The following is a 15,696-nucleotide window of genomic DNA, read 5'->3' as shown; positions in this document are numbered from 1 at the left end:
ACAATGGTCATTCTTGTACAGTGTCCAGAATGGAACAATATTTGTTTTGAACAATAATATCCTTTCTCTGGTATTCCACTAACCCGACTCTCTCCTTTACAATCTATTATGAAGGCTGCAGCCAGACGTATTCATCCTTCCCACCTACCTACCTACCCCACACACAGCCTTCCCACCTCTCCTTTTCTGCTGCCTCTCTTTGTAGATCTCTTCATTGGCTTCCATTTCACCTTAGAATCATATTTTCAAGCTCCTGTGCTTTGCCTTCAAATCCCTACACAGTTCTTGTCCCACTTACATTTCAGACCTGATAGAAAAATCTCCCCTAGCCACTCCCTTCACTCCTCCAATGACCTACTAATGATTTCCTCACTCATAACCTCATCACACGCACAGCTCCAAGACTTTTCTAGAGCTGCCCCAACTCTCTGGAATGGTCTTCCTCGTCCTATTCGGCTTGCTCCTACCTTCTGCTCATTTAAAGAGCCCTCAAAACCCAACGCTTCAACCTCACCTACCCGTCTTCTGTCTCCTTAACCCTCTCTACTTCCCACCATTCCACATCCCCCCTCCTATTGTGTGATCTCTTAGATTGTAAGCTCTTCTGGTCAGGGTCTTCCCCTCCTCCTGTGTCACTGTCTGTATCTGTCTGTCATTTGCAATCCCTATTTCATGTTCAGTGCTGCATATTATGTTGGCTCTATATAAATCCTCTTTATTAATAATAATAATAATAATCTTTTTGCTGAAAGGATCTTCTTACTCTCCTCAGAACCTTTATCTAACTTTAACAGTCCTGTCCCTGATGTCCTTCATCCATCTTGCAGGACTTAGAGATACCAACAGAATCCTCAGGCCAGTAATATTCTATGACCAGGAAAAAAATAAAAATAATTTTCAGCAAGAAGAAAGATTCAGCAAAATGTAATGCAAAAGGCAGTTTGGACAAAGGAAAAATTCTAGACATTGCAGAGGGAAAGGGAAACGCTGCATCTTTTCAGGTAAAGGTAAATCTTTTACAATTGCAATTACAAAACCTGCTGTTATGTACAGCGAGGAGGCCAATTGTCTGTTAGCCATTAACAATATAATCCTGAAATCATGTAAACTTTTATATATATTTATTAAACAATAAAAGTAAATTGGTGCTGTTTGTTTGAAGGGCCCAATCACATCTATTCTGGTGAATTGTATTGCACAATATGTGTGTTATGGCGGGTGAATATGCTGCCAACACACCAGAGCAAAAAAAAAAAAATATTAATGCACTTTTTTTTTCTGGTGAAAAGAACCACAATGATCCCATAAGCTTTCCAGGACTGGAGAAGAAAGACTATCATGGAAGAATCTGGGGAATCCAGCAAAGCTGGAATGGATTTTCAAAAAACCATTGGCTATTAGTTGGCAAGCGTTTTCAGACCAGATCTATTCCAGGTTTGCCAGCTCACCCAGGTTCTCCTATGATAATCTATCTTCTCTAGTCTTGGAGAGCTACATTCAGCTGGTGAGAGGTAAGAAATTATCAGGTATATTTGGGTATGGAGGATCATGTGACCCACTCTTCTGCCTCTTACAAGACTGAGCCGTTGGTTGGCCCAATGCACGACCAATAGGAGAACATCCTCAGCTCTGGGTAAACCCAGCCTGAATCTTCTATAATGCAAACACAACAACACATACACAGCATACAGTGGTAATAATAAATCTTTATTACATCACATGGTTCCCTTCTACAGGAGGAATGGTATACAGAAATAGATGTATCAAGGTAAGTGGAACAAACAGAACATAGCGCCCCCTGATGGAAGAAGATAAATATGTATATACCAGTGATAAGAGTACTTACTGTTGGCTAGGAGTTGTGATATGTGTTTGTGGATCTGTTCAAAAGTAACAAAAGCAGAAGCTGCGCAGGAATTAAAGCATTGAATGTATAGGCACTGGCTCAGCAATGGCTGGAGTGGAGCCATTGTTCTCAGAACGCAGACGGTTCTATAGGTTCCAAGTGAAATACCAAGGAGAATCCTGGCACTGCGTCAGGTACACTTCAATAACAACTACAACATCGCCAACTATAGATGTGTTGCTTCAGGATTTATAAAGCAGAAACCGTTTTAATAGTGAAGGTGCAGTGTAAAGAAGAAATGATCAGCACCCCGCTGACCTTCTTCTAAAGCAATGTGGGGGATGGATGAGGCCTTAGCTTACACCATCAGAATGTCACTCCGCCATCCCATTTCTCGCGTCTTCTACATGAATATGATGCCACTGATCTGTGATTATGTTTTATTTTTCCCTGAGTCTGTTCTCTGAATTCTACCCAGAATTCTCTGAAAGTGATCCTTGCCGTATGGGCCAATTACCAAGGTCTAATGGGGGGAGTGCACAGCCCTGTCTAAGCTCTGTTTACATTAAAGGGTTCCCCCACCTCCTAGATTGTAAGCTCTTCTGGGCAGGGTCCTCTCCTCCTCCTGTGTCACTGTCTGTATCTGTCATTTGCAACCCCTATTTATTGTACGGCACTGCAAATGAAGTGTCAGTGGCAATTAGAAGGGAATGCAAAAAATTATATTTATATATCATTTAAAGGAAACCTGCTAGGGATAAAAATATGGCTGCCGTACAATTCCCATCCCACCCAATCTAACTAATCATTGGATTTTTTAAATTTAAAAAAAAAAATCTTATCTAGATGCCCCAAGCTGCAGTCCACAGCCTTTTCTTTAGATACCACAGGTGGGGTAATTGTTTGGGCATCAATGCTACTGCCTGCCAATTGGCTGTCCAGTAGCATGGCCCCCTTGGGATTCAGAAGAGACAGCAAGACAGCTAATAAGATTCTATAACAAAGTTTTCTAAATCCCGGCAGTAAATATAAAGGAATATTTTGTTTCCTCAATCATTGTCACATTTCACTTTAAAAGGCTTTGGGCTGACGTCCTGATCCTTACCCAGCCAAACAATAATAAAAAAAAAAAGGAGACAGCGCACTGAAGGATGACAATGACAACACCGGCTGGAAGCCTTTAATGGCAGCCACCAAATCTGACGAGATCTTTTAAGGGGGCTTCACTGCGTATTTATATTTCAGTAATGCAGCAGAGTGACATCGATGTATGCAGAGAACGGTCACATGATAATAAAATAACCCGGACAGTCCAGTGACATTTGCACTTTTATTGACCTGCATTCATTTAACCGTAATTGGCGTGTATGCCCACTCACCCCCATACCCCCCCGCAGCTGCATTTGTTTGGCTTCTTCCAGTACAGAAAGGAATGCCATCACCTCGGCTTCCTCCCAGAATGCAGCGCTCGGGCTGAACAGCCAATCACCAGGCTCCGAGCAATGTCATGTGGGGAGGGAAGGACGTCATTGAGCCAGTGTTAGACTGGCATGCTGACGCAGGAAATTGATTGGTTACCAGTATAATAAAGTCAGAGGCGCCCTATTAAGAGAACTGGTCAGTTTGCTCCACATTAGCAAAGTGGCAATAAAACTTGCCAGGGTGAACCCCAACATTACACAACAAATACATAAAATTTACCACAGTAACAATGTAATTTTCACAAATCACTAATACATGAAATCTGCCCCGGGTTCCATTGCTCCCACTGATCCCAACCTGAATGGGGGTTTCGTGTGTCTGCAATGCTACATTTATAAGTCCCCCCCGTTTATTACACAAATTATTCCCTGAAAACCAATTATAACGGAAATCGTTTTACCCGAAGCTCACACTGCAAGAGAGCAGACAACAGCGGTGCAAAGGATTCTGGGAGCGGGTCTGTGTCTTGCTGAGGTTCTTAATCTCATCTTTTAAATATTAAAACAAAAAACATGTTCCCTAATTGTTGCACGAAGCATCCAGGACGTACATAACACATCAACAGAAAAATGAATTTAAATTAAATTATACAAAATTGCATAAAAAAAAAAAAATGTCCTACAAATTAACTCATAAAATTGTGTTCTGAGGAGGATTAGGAAAATTTCAAGCTCACCCTAAAAACAAGCCGTAAGTGCGTTTGTTCCCCACCAAAGAAAAATAACGTTTGGTACAGTGCGAATTAGTCAGTGCCTGGGGTGACCACAAGGTGCGTTAATACTTGATAGCATTGGGGTAAGAATTCAGGTTGATTTGGGGGAAGGCGGCTCGGGGTTGTTTGGAGGGTAGGCTAGTTTGTATACAGTGTAAGGATTAACACTGGGAGTAATAAGTTATACCAGCATATGACTTGATTTTACGTTGGCTTCCTCGTGGGGGCGCTCATTTTTTCTTGGCGCGCTCAGCGCAGTCTAGAGCGGCCATGTTGCAGGAGGCGGTGACCATGTGGAGGAGACTGATGGCGGATTTTAGCAGAGAGATTGGACAGCTAACCCAGAGGACGAGGCGGAAAAGACCGATGGCACCCAGAGGTCCCAAAGCCACTGTGGACAGAAAGACAGAAACGGATCAGTAAACCAATCAGATCACAGAGCCCGTTCCTCCTCCTGTGCACTCTATGACCCTACTGCAGCACACAGCACCCACCTGCTGGTCCCTCGGTGAAGTACAGCAGATACAGCATGCAGTAGAACAGCTCGTTGCCAGCACACATCAGGAACAGGACCGGCTGCAAGAAAAAACAGGCATGTCAGTAAGAAACCCCCAGTGACAACGTACAGCGAGTCAGAGGTTATTCCATGGACTTACCCGGGAGGTGTAATACAGCCGCAGCACAGGGTTACCGGACAGGTCAATCGTCTTGTGGCTGTCACTTCCTTTCAGGATGGAGCTGGCGGGTGACAAAAGCAGCAACTCACGTTAGGCAGATGTATGCAACCAATAAACGGGCCAATCAGAGCCTTTGTTGTTCACCTGCATTCACAACGCACACCAATCACAGATCAGCAGATTGTCTGTGTGCCTGGGACAGTCCTGTGGCTGCTTTGTATTATATCAGACCCAGTGTGTCATATTTGCGATGTGTTTGCATTGTAGGCAAAGCAGGCGGAATACAGAATTTGCTCTGGAGCCAGAATGTAAATCTGCTCACATGACATGATTGTTCTGATCTGTAAACTCCTCACTGAATGAAAACCCAACAGTGGTAACGTTACATTTCACATCTACACCCCCCTCCCATTACTAGAAGGAGACCACCTACGTGTGTATAAAAAGCTCGCCACTTGCAGCTTACACTTTATTCAAGCGGAACTAAACTAAAAATAAAAGTATCACACTTACCTTTAATTCCACAGATCCCTCGATGCGGCTGGACCTTCCCTCCATGTCGTCCTGGAATTCCTCTTCGTCCCAGTGTGGAGGATGTACCGGGCGCCGCCATCTTTATTCTACTCTCCAGTCTTCTTGCTATGTCACATGATCTTGCATTGCGCAGGTGTGACATTGGGTGACATAGCCGCAGTAAAGGGAAACAAAAGAGAGCCGATCTCACTGCGCATGCGTGAGATCGCCATCTCTTTCCCTTGGTGGAAAAAATGCCCCGAGATCGGGGCATGCATAGAAAAAACACCAAGAGCCTCCCGGCATGTGTGACGTAGGTATCCTGGGAGGCTCTGCAATCCCATTCAATCTTGATCACCGCAACGATCAAGACTAAAAGGGACCGTGCTGCAACCGTTGCATTTACAAAAAAACAAAACATTTTTATCTTATTTAAAGGGGTTGTCTACCCTTCCTTGCAAAGTAAAAATGTTGAGCTTAAAAAGGCTTTAGGTGTGGCAGCTGCATTAGTTTTATTTTCAGGATTTTTTTTCTTTTAATTTCCTCTGCCAGTAACAACACTTCCTGTCCTAAGCTGACAACACTCCTCCCTTGTATGTGTGCAGAGAGCCATGGTTGTCACCAAGGCCATCAAACTTTATCTTCAATGCATGGTGGGTGAAAGATAAACAGTTTACTGAAGGAAGGAACAGTTTGTGATTTTAGGAAGGCTCAGTGACATTCTATTTCCTTTTCCTTAGTCCAAATCTAACACTAGCACAGCCAAGGACTGGATGTAATCTACACATAAGGGTTTTTTCTAGGTTTACGTATCCTTTAAAGAGAGACTATAGGATAAAACACAATTTCAGATATTAAAATTAAACCGAAAGTATCTAAAAATGTGACTTAGTATAAGTATAAAGCACCTCATGTATAGACTGTGGGACCTTCAATCTGAGTTTTCTGTAGGAACCAAACGTCTCTGAGATAGCCATGACACTCACACTGATTGCTTATCACATCCCCATGTAAAGACCATCACAGATGATGTGCACAGTATAACTGAATATTCATCTCAGTGCCGGGAGGGCTCCCAACCCCCCGGGATCATTACAGCGGCCGTGTTTATGCAGAATCACAGAGGGGTCACCATACCTGTGCAGGTGCAGCCAGTGGCTGGCAATGTCCAGGCTCATACTGAGCTGGAAGAGCAGGGTGTAGGATGGGTAGAGGAGGGAGAGGTTTACCAGCAGACACATGGTGGCACAGCGGTCTGTCAGCATGTCCAGCATGGCACCGAACTTGGTTCCTGAGAGAACAAATAATATTAATATTATTACACAGTATTTATATAGCTCCGACATATTACGCAGCGCTGTACAAAGTCCATAGTCATGTCACTAGCTGCCCCTCAAATAAGCTCACAATCTAATGTCACTACCATAGTCATATGCCATTACCACAGTCTAAGAGGAAAGCCAACTAACCTAACTGCATGTTTTTGGGATGTGGGAGGAAACCAGAGTACCCACAGGAAACCCACACAGACACAGGGAGAACCTACAAACTCCATGCAGATAGTGTCCTGGGTGGGATTCAAACCTGGGACCTAGCGCTGCAAAGGCCAGAGTACTAACCACTGAGAGAAGTCATTTAAAAGGCTTGTCCACTTTATTAATAAACAGGATACATATAGCGCTAACATATTATGCAGTGCTGTCCTTGAAATAGGGGATCTACAGAGAAAGAGAAGAGGGAGCCTCATATATAGAAGAACACAAACTATTTGTGACGGTTCAGATCTGCCTTGAGATTGACAGATCTTGTGTGGATTCTGGCAGCTCGCCAGTCGCTCGGTGACAGAATTGGTACAGTGAGTGATATTGGTTTGGCTCACTGGCGCCCCCTTTCATTCTCTATTGGGCTGCTGCAGGAAGAGCCTACATATGGCGCCCCCCTGAGGCAGGAATAACCACACTGCAACCTCAACGCCAGTATAAATAAAGCCAAATAGTGACGTCTCTGCCATCTTACAGACTGGTATTTCTGAGATGGGAGGGGGCGACAGGGGCACAATACAGATGGCGCTGGACGCCGTGGTCAGTTGCTCAATCTTACCTTGGTTCAGTGCCCGAGCGGCGTGTCCATCGAAGGCATCCAGCAGGCCGCTGAGTAGGTAGAAGGTGGAGGCCACCAGAGGCGAGGTTGGCATGAAATAAAATGCCACAAAGGCGAAGAGAATCCGGGCATAGCCTGAGGAAGAGAGCAGACAGAGATAGAGGCGATAAAATACTCACAGAGACAAATATTCAACCCTGTTCCCCCTCTGGACTACAGAACCCCCCCCCCGCATTCTGTTACCCAAGCACAGGAAATGCATAACTGGCAGGATCACCGGCTGAAAATGAAGAGGATCTGACTATCTAATCCCCATGACATTATTACAGGAGGAGGGGTGTGTATTCTCTATTTGTGTTTTTGTATAGCAGGTGGAGCCCCACAAGGAGAGGAGACAAACTCCATGCAGCCCCAGGTGGGAACTGACCCAGGGAGCCCAGTCAGCGGCATTGTTGTCTTTTTATGACTTCCAGGCTTATTATAGAGATATTTATTACTATGACTGACATTCTGGTACCGGTATGACCGAGATGACAGGAGGCTGCTCCTTCCTATGGCGTCTCCAGCATTACTCTCAGCCTCCTGTCACTACCAGGTGTCACAGAGCTGTAATAATAATGTGACACTGAAAATGTTTCTTTCTCTTCCCTGCGGTTACACTGCCCACCCAGAACCGGCACTCGTTACCGGAATTTTCCACTTACCGATTAGGTTGGGCACGAACAGGAAAATATTTTCCTCCGCCATCTTTTCCCGTGACGTCATGGACCGGACTCTGCTCCCTGGCAACCAGCTGGGAGTAACGAGAGCGGAGAGAGAGCGCCGCCTGTCGAGCCATAGAGAGCTGTTCACGGTGACAGAGAGATTCTGGAACTCCGCAGCGATATCTAGTGGCGAATAGTTCTCTGGGAGGAATGATGGTGGATTGAAGCTGATGCAGGAGCCATAATGATGGAGGAGAGAATAATGATCACTCCTAACAACAGGCAGAGGGGGCAAAGCTGCAATTTCTAGCGCAGGCAGGAAACCATTAAGGAATTTTCTATACCCCAGGGTGCTTTTTAATAACAGGCTGTCAATAACCAAGCCTATCATCTGTATTCTCTACAATTAAAGTTACACTTTAAAGGATCATTACACTTATAGTAAAGGGGACCTGTCATTAGATATATATTCTTCATGTAAAGTGCAGCACCCCTTGGTGGTAGCAGCCACTTGTGCAGGCTGTGGTTCATTGAATGACTGCATATTGGGTATTTGGACACTTCACAAGGTGAATGCGTGTAACACAGCGGCTGATTAGGTAGTGACACCAGGATGAATTTAACAACCCTGAAAGTAGCTGTAAATGACAGATTCTGATATGTTAACACATCCTACTGGGGTCATCCAAGCTATAATAATACAATATTCAACAGATACTTCTAGATAACAAACAGGTTTTATTAAAACATAGGTTAAAAGTACAAAGGCTGGGGGTATGAGGGTGAAGGATGGAGGGGCATGGTGGGATATATCAGGCTGAAGGTCCAAGGTTGGAATTCTAAGAATGGAAGTGAAAGGTTGGAGGTCTAGGGCTGGAGGTAAAAGGTTGGAGGAAACAGGTTGAAGGTTCAAGTTTGGAGGTCTAAGGTTGAAGGTAGATGGCTGGAAGTCTAAAGATGAAGGTCTAAGGTTGGAGGTCTAAGGATGAAGGTCTAAGATTGGAGGTCTAAGGATGAAGGTCCAAGGTTGGAGATGTAAGGCTTATAGTCCAAGGTTGGAGGTCTAAGCATGAAGGTCTAAGGTTGGAGATCTAAGAATGAAGGTCTAATGTTGGAGGTCTAAGGATGAAGGTCCAAGGTTGGAGGTCTAAGGATGAAGGTCCAAGGTTGGAGGTCTAAGAATGAAGGTCTAATGTTGGAGGTCTAAGGATCAAGTTCTAAGGTTGGAGATCTAAGGATGAAGGTCTAAGGTTGGAAGTCTAAGCATGAAGGTCCAAGGTTGGAGGTCTAAGGATGAAGGTCCAAGGTTGGAGGTCTAAGGATGAAGTTCCAAGGTTGGGGGTCTAAGAATGAAGGTCCGAGGTTGGAGGTCTAAGGATGAGGGTGCAAGGTTGGAGGTTCAAGGATCAAGGTGCAAGGTTGGAGGTCTAAGGATGAAGGTACATGACTGGAGGTACAAGGGTGAAGGTTGGAGGTATATGGTTGGAGGAAACAGGTTTAAGGTTTAAGAATGAAAGTAAGAGGTTGAAGGCCCAAAGGTGGAGGTCTAAGGCTGGAGGTACATGGCTGGAGTTAGGAGGGTGAAGGTTGGAGGTCCAATGAGTGCAGGCTCCTGAAGTATCAATTCTCTTGAGTTAGAAATGTCCCCTTAGGACAGTATCGTCACAGTAACAACTTGAATATGTTTCACCAGCCAAATAACGATAAAATTATAATAATAACTAGTTGCTGATCACTGTGAGTGATTTTAGAGGCACCTCCTGTGGATTGGATCATGGCTCTGGGCTGGGCGGTTCCTCCACATCGCTGTCACTACTCTTGGATTGCTGGTGATGGACAATCTTGCTGGTGGGACTCTTGCACTTTGGGGATTGGGCGTTGGGCTGTGGGAGGAAAGACAAACAAATTATGAAATATTTTCTGCATTGTGTAGCAGTATGCAGCCATCTGTGTGCTTCTGTCCAGTCAGTCTTGTGATCCCCACACTGCTAATATTATTCTGCTCTTTCCTAGTTTACCATTATTGCTTCTGGCTCACTGAGAGAGGTCATGGTATCGATATAGTGGTGACACAGGAAACTGAATTGCTGAGCCAGGAACCATGCATGTCCCCCAGTATGGAGAAGTGTGTAAATCACAAGACCAACCATAAAAAAAACAGAACAGTGGATTCTGTATCTGGGTCACTTGTGGGTGTTCAGCTACAGAAATGATGCCTTTGGGCGCTCTGACCCTTTCACATAGTACAGTACCTGGATATCACTCCGCTCCTCGGACAGCTGAGATGAGAGCTCATCGGCACTGGCGGAGCGGCGAAGGGACCCACGTCGCTGTGTCAGATAGGCTCCTCCCATGTGCTCCTCGACGCACACTTTCTCCACCTACAGGGAACAGAGGAAGAATAGGGAGGTCTGAGGACATTGGTGTCACTTCTCAGCCTGGGATAAGGGGCGTTGTGTTACCTGTTTGTGGTGAGACGTCTTATCGTTATCTGCTTCATCCTCCTACACCAGAGAGACAAGAGAGATTGATACAGAGACAAGAGAGATTCATCCAGACAGAGACAGGAGAGATTCATCTTGACAGAGACAGGAGAGATTCATCCAGAGACAAGAGAGATTCATAAAGACAGAGACAAGAGAGATTCATACAGACAACAAGAGAGATTCATACAGAGACAAGAGATATTCACAAAGAGACAGGAGAGATTTAAACAGAGACAGATGCATACAGATGCATGAGAGATTCTTACAGACAGACAGAGACAGGAGAGATTCATACAGACAGAGACAGGAGAGATTCATACAGACAGAGACAGATAGATTCATACAGACAGAGACAAGAGAGATTCATATAGACATTGACAGGAGAGATTCATATAGACATACAGAGACAATAGAGATTCATTCAAACAGAGACAGATAGATCCATACAGAGACAGAAGAGATTTATACAGACATAGACAGAAGAGATTCATCCAGACAGAGACAGAACAGATTCATGTAGACATACAGAGACAGGAGAGACAGGGAGGTCTGAGGACATTGGTGTCACCCCTCAGCTTGGGATAAAGGGCGTTGTGTTACCTGTTTGTGGTGAGACGTCTTATCGTTATCTGCTTCATCCTCCTGCACCAGAGAGACAAGAGAGATTGATACAGAGACAAGAGAGATTCATCCAGACAGAGACAGGAGAGATTCATCCAGACACAAGAGATTCATACAGGCAGAGACAAGAGAGATGCATACAGAGACAGGAAAGATTCATACAGATAAGAAACAGATAGATTCATACAGAGACAAGAGAGATTCATTCAAACAGAGACAGATAGATTTATACAGAGACAGAAGAGATTTATACAAAGAGAGACAAGCAAGATTCATACAAACAGGGACAGGAGAGATCCATACAGACATACAGAGACAGGAGAGATTCATCCAGACAGAGACAGGAAAGATGCATACAGAAACAGAGAGGCAAGGAAGATTCATACAGACATACAGGATCAATAGTGATTTATACAGACATACAGGGTCAATAGAGATTCATATAGGCATACAGAGACAGGAGAGATTCATACAGACATGGAAAAACAATCAAGATTCATACAGACATACAGGGACAATACAAATTCCTACAGACAAAATGATACAAGAAGATTCATACAGACAGTGACAGATCCATTCAGACAGAGACAAGAGGGATTTATATAGACAGTGACAGGAGAGATTCATATAGACAAACAGAGACAAGAGAGATTCATTCAAACAGAGACAGACAGATTTATACAGAGACATAAGAGATTTACACAGACATAGAAGGAGACATGCAAGATTCAGACAGACAAGAGAGATTCATATAGACCTACAGAGACAGGGGAGATTCATACACGCAGAGACAAGTGGGATTCATACAGAGACAAGAGAGATTCATACAGAAATCGAGAAGCAAGCAAGATTCATACAGACATACAGGGACAATAGAGTTTTTCATACAGGCATACAGAGACAGGAGACATTCATACAGACATAGAAAGACAAGCAAGATTCATACAGACATACAGGAACAATAGAGATTCCTACAGACATACAGGAACAATAGAGATTCCTACAGACATACAGGGACAATAGAGATTCCTACAGACATACAGGGACAATAGAGATTCCTACAGACAAAAGGATACAAGAAGATCCAACTTACATCCTCACTGTGACTGCTCAGAGCACACACAAGGCTGTCCCTAATAGAAGACACACCGGTCAGACCTAGACACTGCTGGGCAACAATACTACAAGTATATTACTTACTGAGCATGGGACCTCTTCATTCTGCTCATCAGATGAGGAAAAGCTGCTGGGGGAAATAAATGGCGGGTTATTTATCATAGATCATCAATGAATCTCCTTGTGCACACCTTTAATTGGCTAAAGCATTTTGATATGGGAATTGCTTTCTTATCTTTGGCCACTAGATGTCACTATGGTTACATTCTTTCTGCATTTATATTGGTGGATGGCACCAGAACATAAAACCAAATGAGTCATCATGGCACACCATTTGCAACCCCTATTTAATGTACAGCGCTGCGTAATTTGTTGGTGCTATTTAAATCCTGTCATTGGAGTACTGGAGGCAGTGCATTTAGACAGGAAGTAGCCACACAGATGGGTGCCAATCACCTATCAGCTTCCACGCACCACAAAAAATTATCAGTGTGGCATTTTTTGAGGGCTGCAGCACACTGGTTCGTGCCAATGTGTTATAGAGCCCCCCGCAAGTAAATTTGCAACCCCAGCTCGCTCCTATTGTTCAGGGGATAAATACCCCTGGGGTTAGGGCAGCATTTGCAAAGCATGTAAGCTGGGGTTAATGTATGGCCAGGCATTGGTGTGGGGTAGCCCTCAATAATGCCACAGCAAAGCTTTTATTGGTATGTTGAATCTGCTAAAAGCTGAATTTCGATTGGCTGCTTTGAATTCCACCATAGCACTGCTAACAATAAGGGTTTATTTTGAGACGTTACCCTCCTCGGCCTCCTCCAGGCTCCTCTGCAAGGCGCTGTAAGTGACATCAAGCTCCGGATGACCCAGGAAAAGCTCCTGGTACCCATCGTGGCCCTTCTGGCTCATAAAACGTGCCGCAAGCTGCTGGGAGGACTCGAAGACTTTGCAGGAAATATCCAACATGTCACTGAGCTGGCTGAGAGCTTCCACCACGCAGCAATACGCCACCTGCAAGCAATACAACAATATCAACGTATGCGTGGTCCCATGATCACGGGTTGAATATTTGATTATTACCAATTGAACAGATTTCAGATCAGAACACCACCACTGCCGTTATCCTAATATTGCATATTGAGTCTGCTGACTTTCCTTGACTTGGAGGTTAAACCCCGCCCACTGCCATTACACTGTCCAGTGATAGCGCTGGGGTTGCCTTTATGAGCGTTCTCATTGGATGGAGGTTCAAAGGGTTCATGCCGGCCATGCTGATCCTCTCCAATCAATTTTTTCGATTGGGCGCCTCTGATATTGTATGCAGCAGGTAACATCAATCCTGACGGGTGTACTGGAAGCCATTGAATTGGCTGTCATGCCTGGCATGTGGCGGATCACACATGAAGGCCATCGAATTTGCTGACCATCTCCAATAACATCCCTATCACTGCCTTGTGTATGAAAAGGCCTAAAATAAATGTTTTGCCTATAGCAACCAGTATCTACAAGTTCTATCCCACTACATATAAAGTCACCAAACAATATGGTGCTGAATGTGTCACCAGCACAGCAATATTTGGTAGGGACCTTTAGTTATGAAGTGTGGCCGTACAGCGTATGCCTGAGACCTGGAGACTTCACATTTTCCTAGAGCTCATATTAAGCATTTATCTGGTGTTGTTGACACTTCTTATAGCAACAAGACAGCATTTGCAATACAATTGCCATGAGCAACAGACATTCCTGTCTTATATTTTTATACTGGAGGCTGAAAACACGACAGGGATGAGGGTCCTGTGTACAAGATCACTTTGTCATTACTGAGGCCTAGTGTGTGTGGGGGAAAATGATCTAGATTGCAAAATGGCTGTTCTGACCGTTCATTGTGACCATTACTGTCTGCAAATTTGTCTGTTACACAAACAGCAGCCATATTGGATAATCTGTTTCTATGGTTACCAACACACAGCAGCCATATTTAAAAATCTGTATGGTTACTGGCACACAGTGGCCGTATTGTAAAGTGTGTTGCTATGGTTACCAACACAGTGGCCATATTTGAAAATCTATATGGTTACTGGCACACAGCAGCCATATTTAAAAATCTGTATGGTTACTGGCACACAGTGGCCGTATTGTAAAGTGTGTTGCTATGGTTACTAACACAGCGGCCATATTTGAAAATCTATATGGTTACTGGCACACAGCGTCCATATTGGAAAATCTGTCACTATGGTTACCAGTCAGGATAGTAAAAACAAAACTTGTCACCATTGTTAATAGAAAAATTAGAAAAAAGGCCAAATAAAAATATATATTTTGAAGTCATTTCTGGAGGGATCTGTCCAGGTAGATCACAACAAGCTAGTTTGAAGCAGAAACAATAAAACAAAACACGGGCATTCACGGCAATCAGATCCAGATCAGATTTGCTATGGGTGACAGGATGCCTGCATGGCTGAAATAAATAATATTTTTTTCCATTTGTGGTAAATGTGATCAATTATTTTAATAGTATGACATCATAGTTTAACCCTGCCATTACCTGTGTGGACTTCACAGACATTACAGCTATTTCCACCATGTCAGCCGTATTCTCTAAAACGTCCGCCAACAGCTGCTTATCATCTACGGCCTGTGCATGGTCACTGTCATCACTGTCCACCTGGCGCTCGTGCTCCTCCACAGGGCTGGTGCTGGACGTGGGGGGTAACTGGGTCCCTTTTTCATCCATTTGTCTTCCAAACAAAGGGCTAAATAAGCAAATATCTAGGTAGGTCACCTCAGGCGTGAAGTGTTAAGATGGCCGTGACTGGTAATTATCGGGGCAACCTGTTGTCTGATTGGTGAACAGGGTGGTCTTTGCAAACAGGTGAGATTGAACAGATTTGGAGGTATTTAGCTGCAACTGCCATTGCCATGGAAACACCACTTGCTAGGAATCCAGGCGCCCAGGGATGGGATCGAGCATCTGCAACCAATCTTGCAAGTCATCCTAGAAATGTGAAGGAATTATTCATTGCAGCAGAAGTGTAGACGTGCAATTCAGAAAATGATGATGATCACAATTTACATTTATCAAAAAACAATTAGAAAGGGTACGGCGAAGTCACCTAGTGCAACTGGCTGCAGTGGACACATTTTGGGTGATGTCAGTAAGTCAAATTATGGGTTCTTTAAATGCAAAATTGCTTAAATTTTTTTCAGCTTTACATTCATAGTGGTGTTATGTGTATGTATCAATCTTCCATGCTTGCTGCTATACAATGATCAGCCCCAATATTAAACCCCCTGCATAAGTGTTTTTGATCCCCTTGTGCCACCATTACAGCTCTGACCCATTGTGGCATGGACTGTGCAAGTATGTTTCCTGCGGTATGTTACCGGATATTTACACACCGCTTCCACCGCCTTGCCTTTCAGCCATATGGCACCTAACCTT

At 44.1% G+C, this 15,696-nt stretch overlaps 2 protein-coding genes across 3 annotated transcripts; both read right to left on the bottom strand.

Moving 5' to 3' along the window:
• Nucleotides 1-1,688: 1,688 nt before the first annotated feature.
• Nucleotides 1,689-8,175, bottom strand: CDIPT (CDP-diacylglycerol--inositol 3-phosphatidyltransferase). The gene is made up of 6 exons (XM_072417209.1): nucleotides 8,035-8,175; nucleotides 7,331-7,465; nucleotides 6,368-6,521; nucleotides 4,697-4,778; nucleotides 4,535-4,616; nucleotides 1,689-4,431 (listed from the first exon to the last, which is right to left on the bottom strand). Exons 1-6 carry the CDS (start codon nucleotides 8,093-8,095, stop codon nucleotides 4,271-4,273), a joined length of 675 nt encoding a protein of 224 aa, XP_072273310.1. The 5' UTR covers nucleotides 8,096-8,175; the 3' UTR covers nucleotides 1,689-4,270.
• A 577-nt stretch (nucleotides 8,176-8,752) lies between these two features.
• LOC140334925 (uncharacterized) lies at nucleotides 8,753-15,256 on the bottom strand. 2 transcript variants are annotated; one of them, XM_072417210.1, is made up of 8 exons: nucleotides 14,800-15,256; nucleotides 13,058-13,265; nucleotides 12,342-12,387; nucleotides 12,235-12,274; nucleotides 11,121-11,162; nucleotides 10,497-10,538; nucleotides 10,287-10,415; nucleotides 8,753-9,917 (listed from the first exon to the last, which is right to left on the bottom strand). In XM_072417210.1, exons 1-8 carry the CDS (start codon nucleotides 14,986-14,988, stop codon nucleotides 9,807-9,809), a joined length of 807 nt encoding a protein of 268 aa, XP_072273311.1. In that variant the 5' UTR covers nucleotides 14,989-15,256; the 3' UTR covers nucleotides 8,753-9,806. The 2 variants fall into 2 exon arrangements, with proteins under 2 accessions (XP_072273311.1, XP_072273313.1); XM_072417212.1 differs by having other exon boundaries at nucleotides 12,342-12,384.
• Nucleotides 15,257-15,696: the final 440 nt, after the last annotated feature.

Source organism: Pyxicephalus adspersus, chromosome 7 (genome assembly GCF_032062135.1).
Source record: "Pyxicephalus adspersus chromosome 7, UCB_Pads_2.0, whole genome shotgun sequence".
Taxonomy (NCBI): Eukaryota; Metazoa; Chordata; class Amphibia; order Anura; family Pyxicephalidae; genus Pyxicephalus; species Pyxicephalus adspersus.
Note: the sequence above shows the minus strand (reverse complement) of the source record. Positions and strands in the feature narration are given on the sequence as shown.

Excerpts from the sequence above, each read along its gene's own strand:
- CDIPT (XM_072417209.1), bottom strand. The coding sequence starts at position 8,095 with ATGACGTCACGGGAAAAGATGGCGGAGGAAAATATTTTCCTGTTCGTG. Across the intron at positions 6,522-7,330 it reads CGCTCGGGCACTGAACCAAG|GAACCAAGTTCGGTGCCATG; the intron begins GTAAGATTGAGC and ends TTGTTCTCTCAG. Across the intron at positions 4,432-4,534 it reads CTTCACCGAGGGACCAGCAG|TGGCTTTGGGACCTCTGGGT; the intron begins GTGGGTGCTGTG and ends TTCTGTCCACAG.
- LOC140334925 (XM_072417210.1), bottom strand. The coding sequence starts at position 14,988 with ATGGATGAAAAAGGGACCCAGTTACCCCCCACGTCCAGCACCAGCCCT. Across the intron at positions 11,163-12,234 it reads TGAGCAGTCACAGTGAGGAT|GAGGATGAAGCAGATAACGA; the intron begins GTAAGTTGGATC and ends TCTCTGGTGCAG. Across the intron at positions 9,918-10,286 it reads AGGAGCGGAGTGATATCCAG|CCCAACGCCCAATCCCCAAA; the intron begins GTACTGTACTAT and ends TTCCTCCCACAG.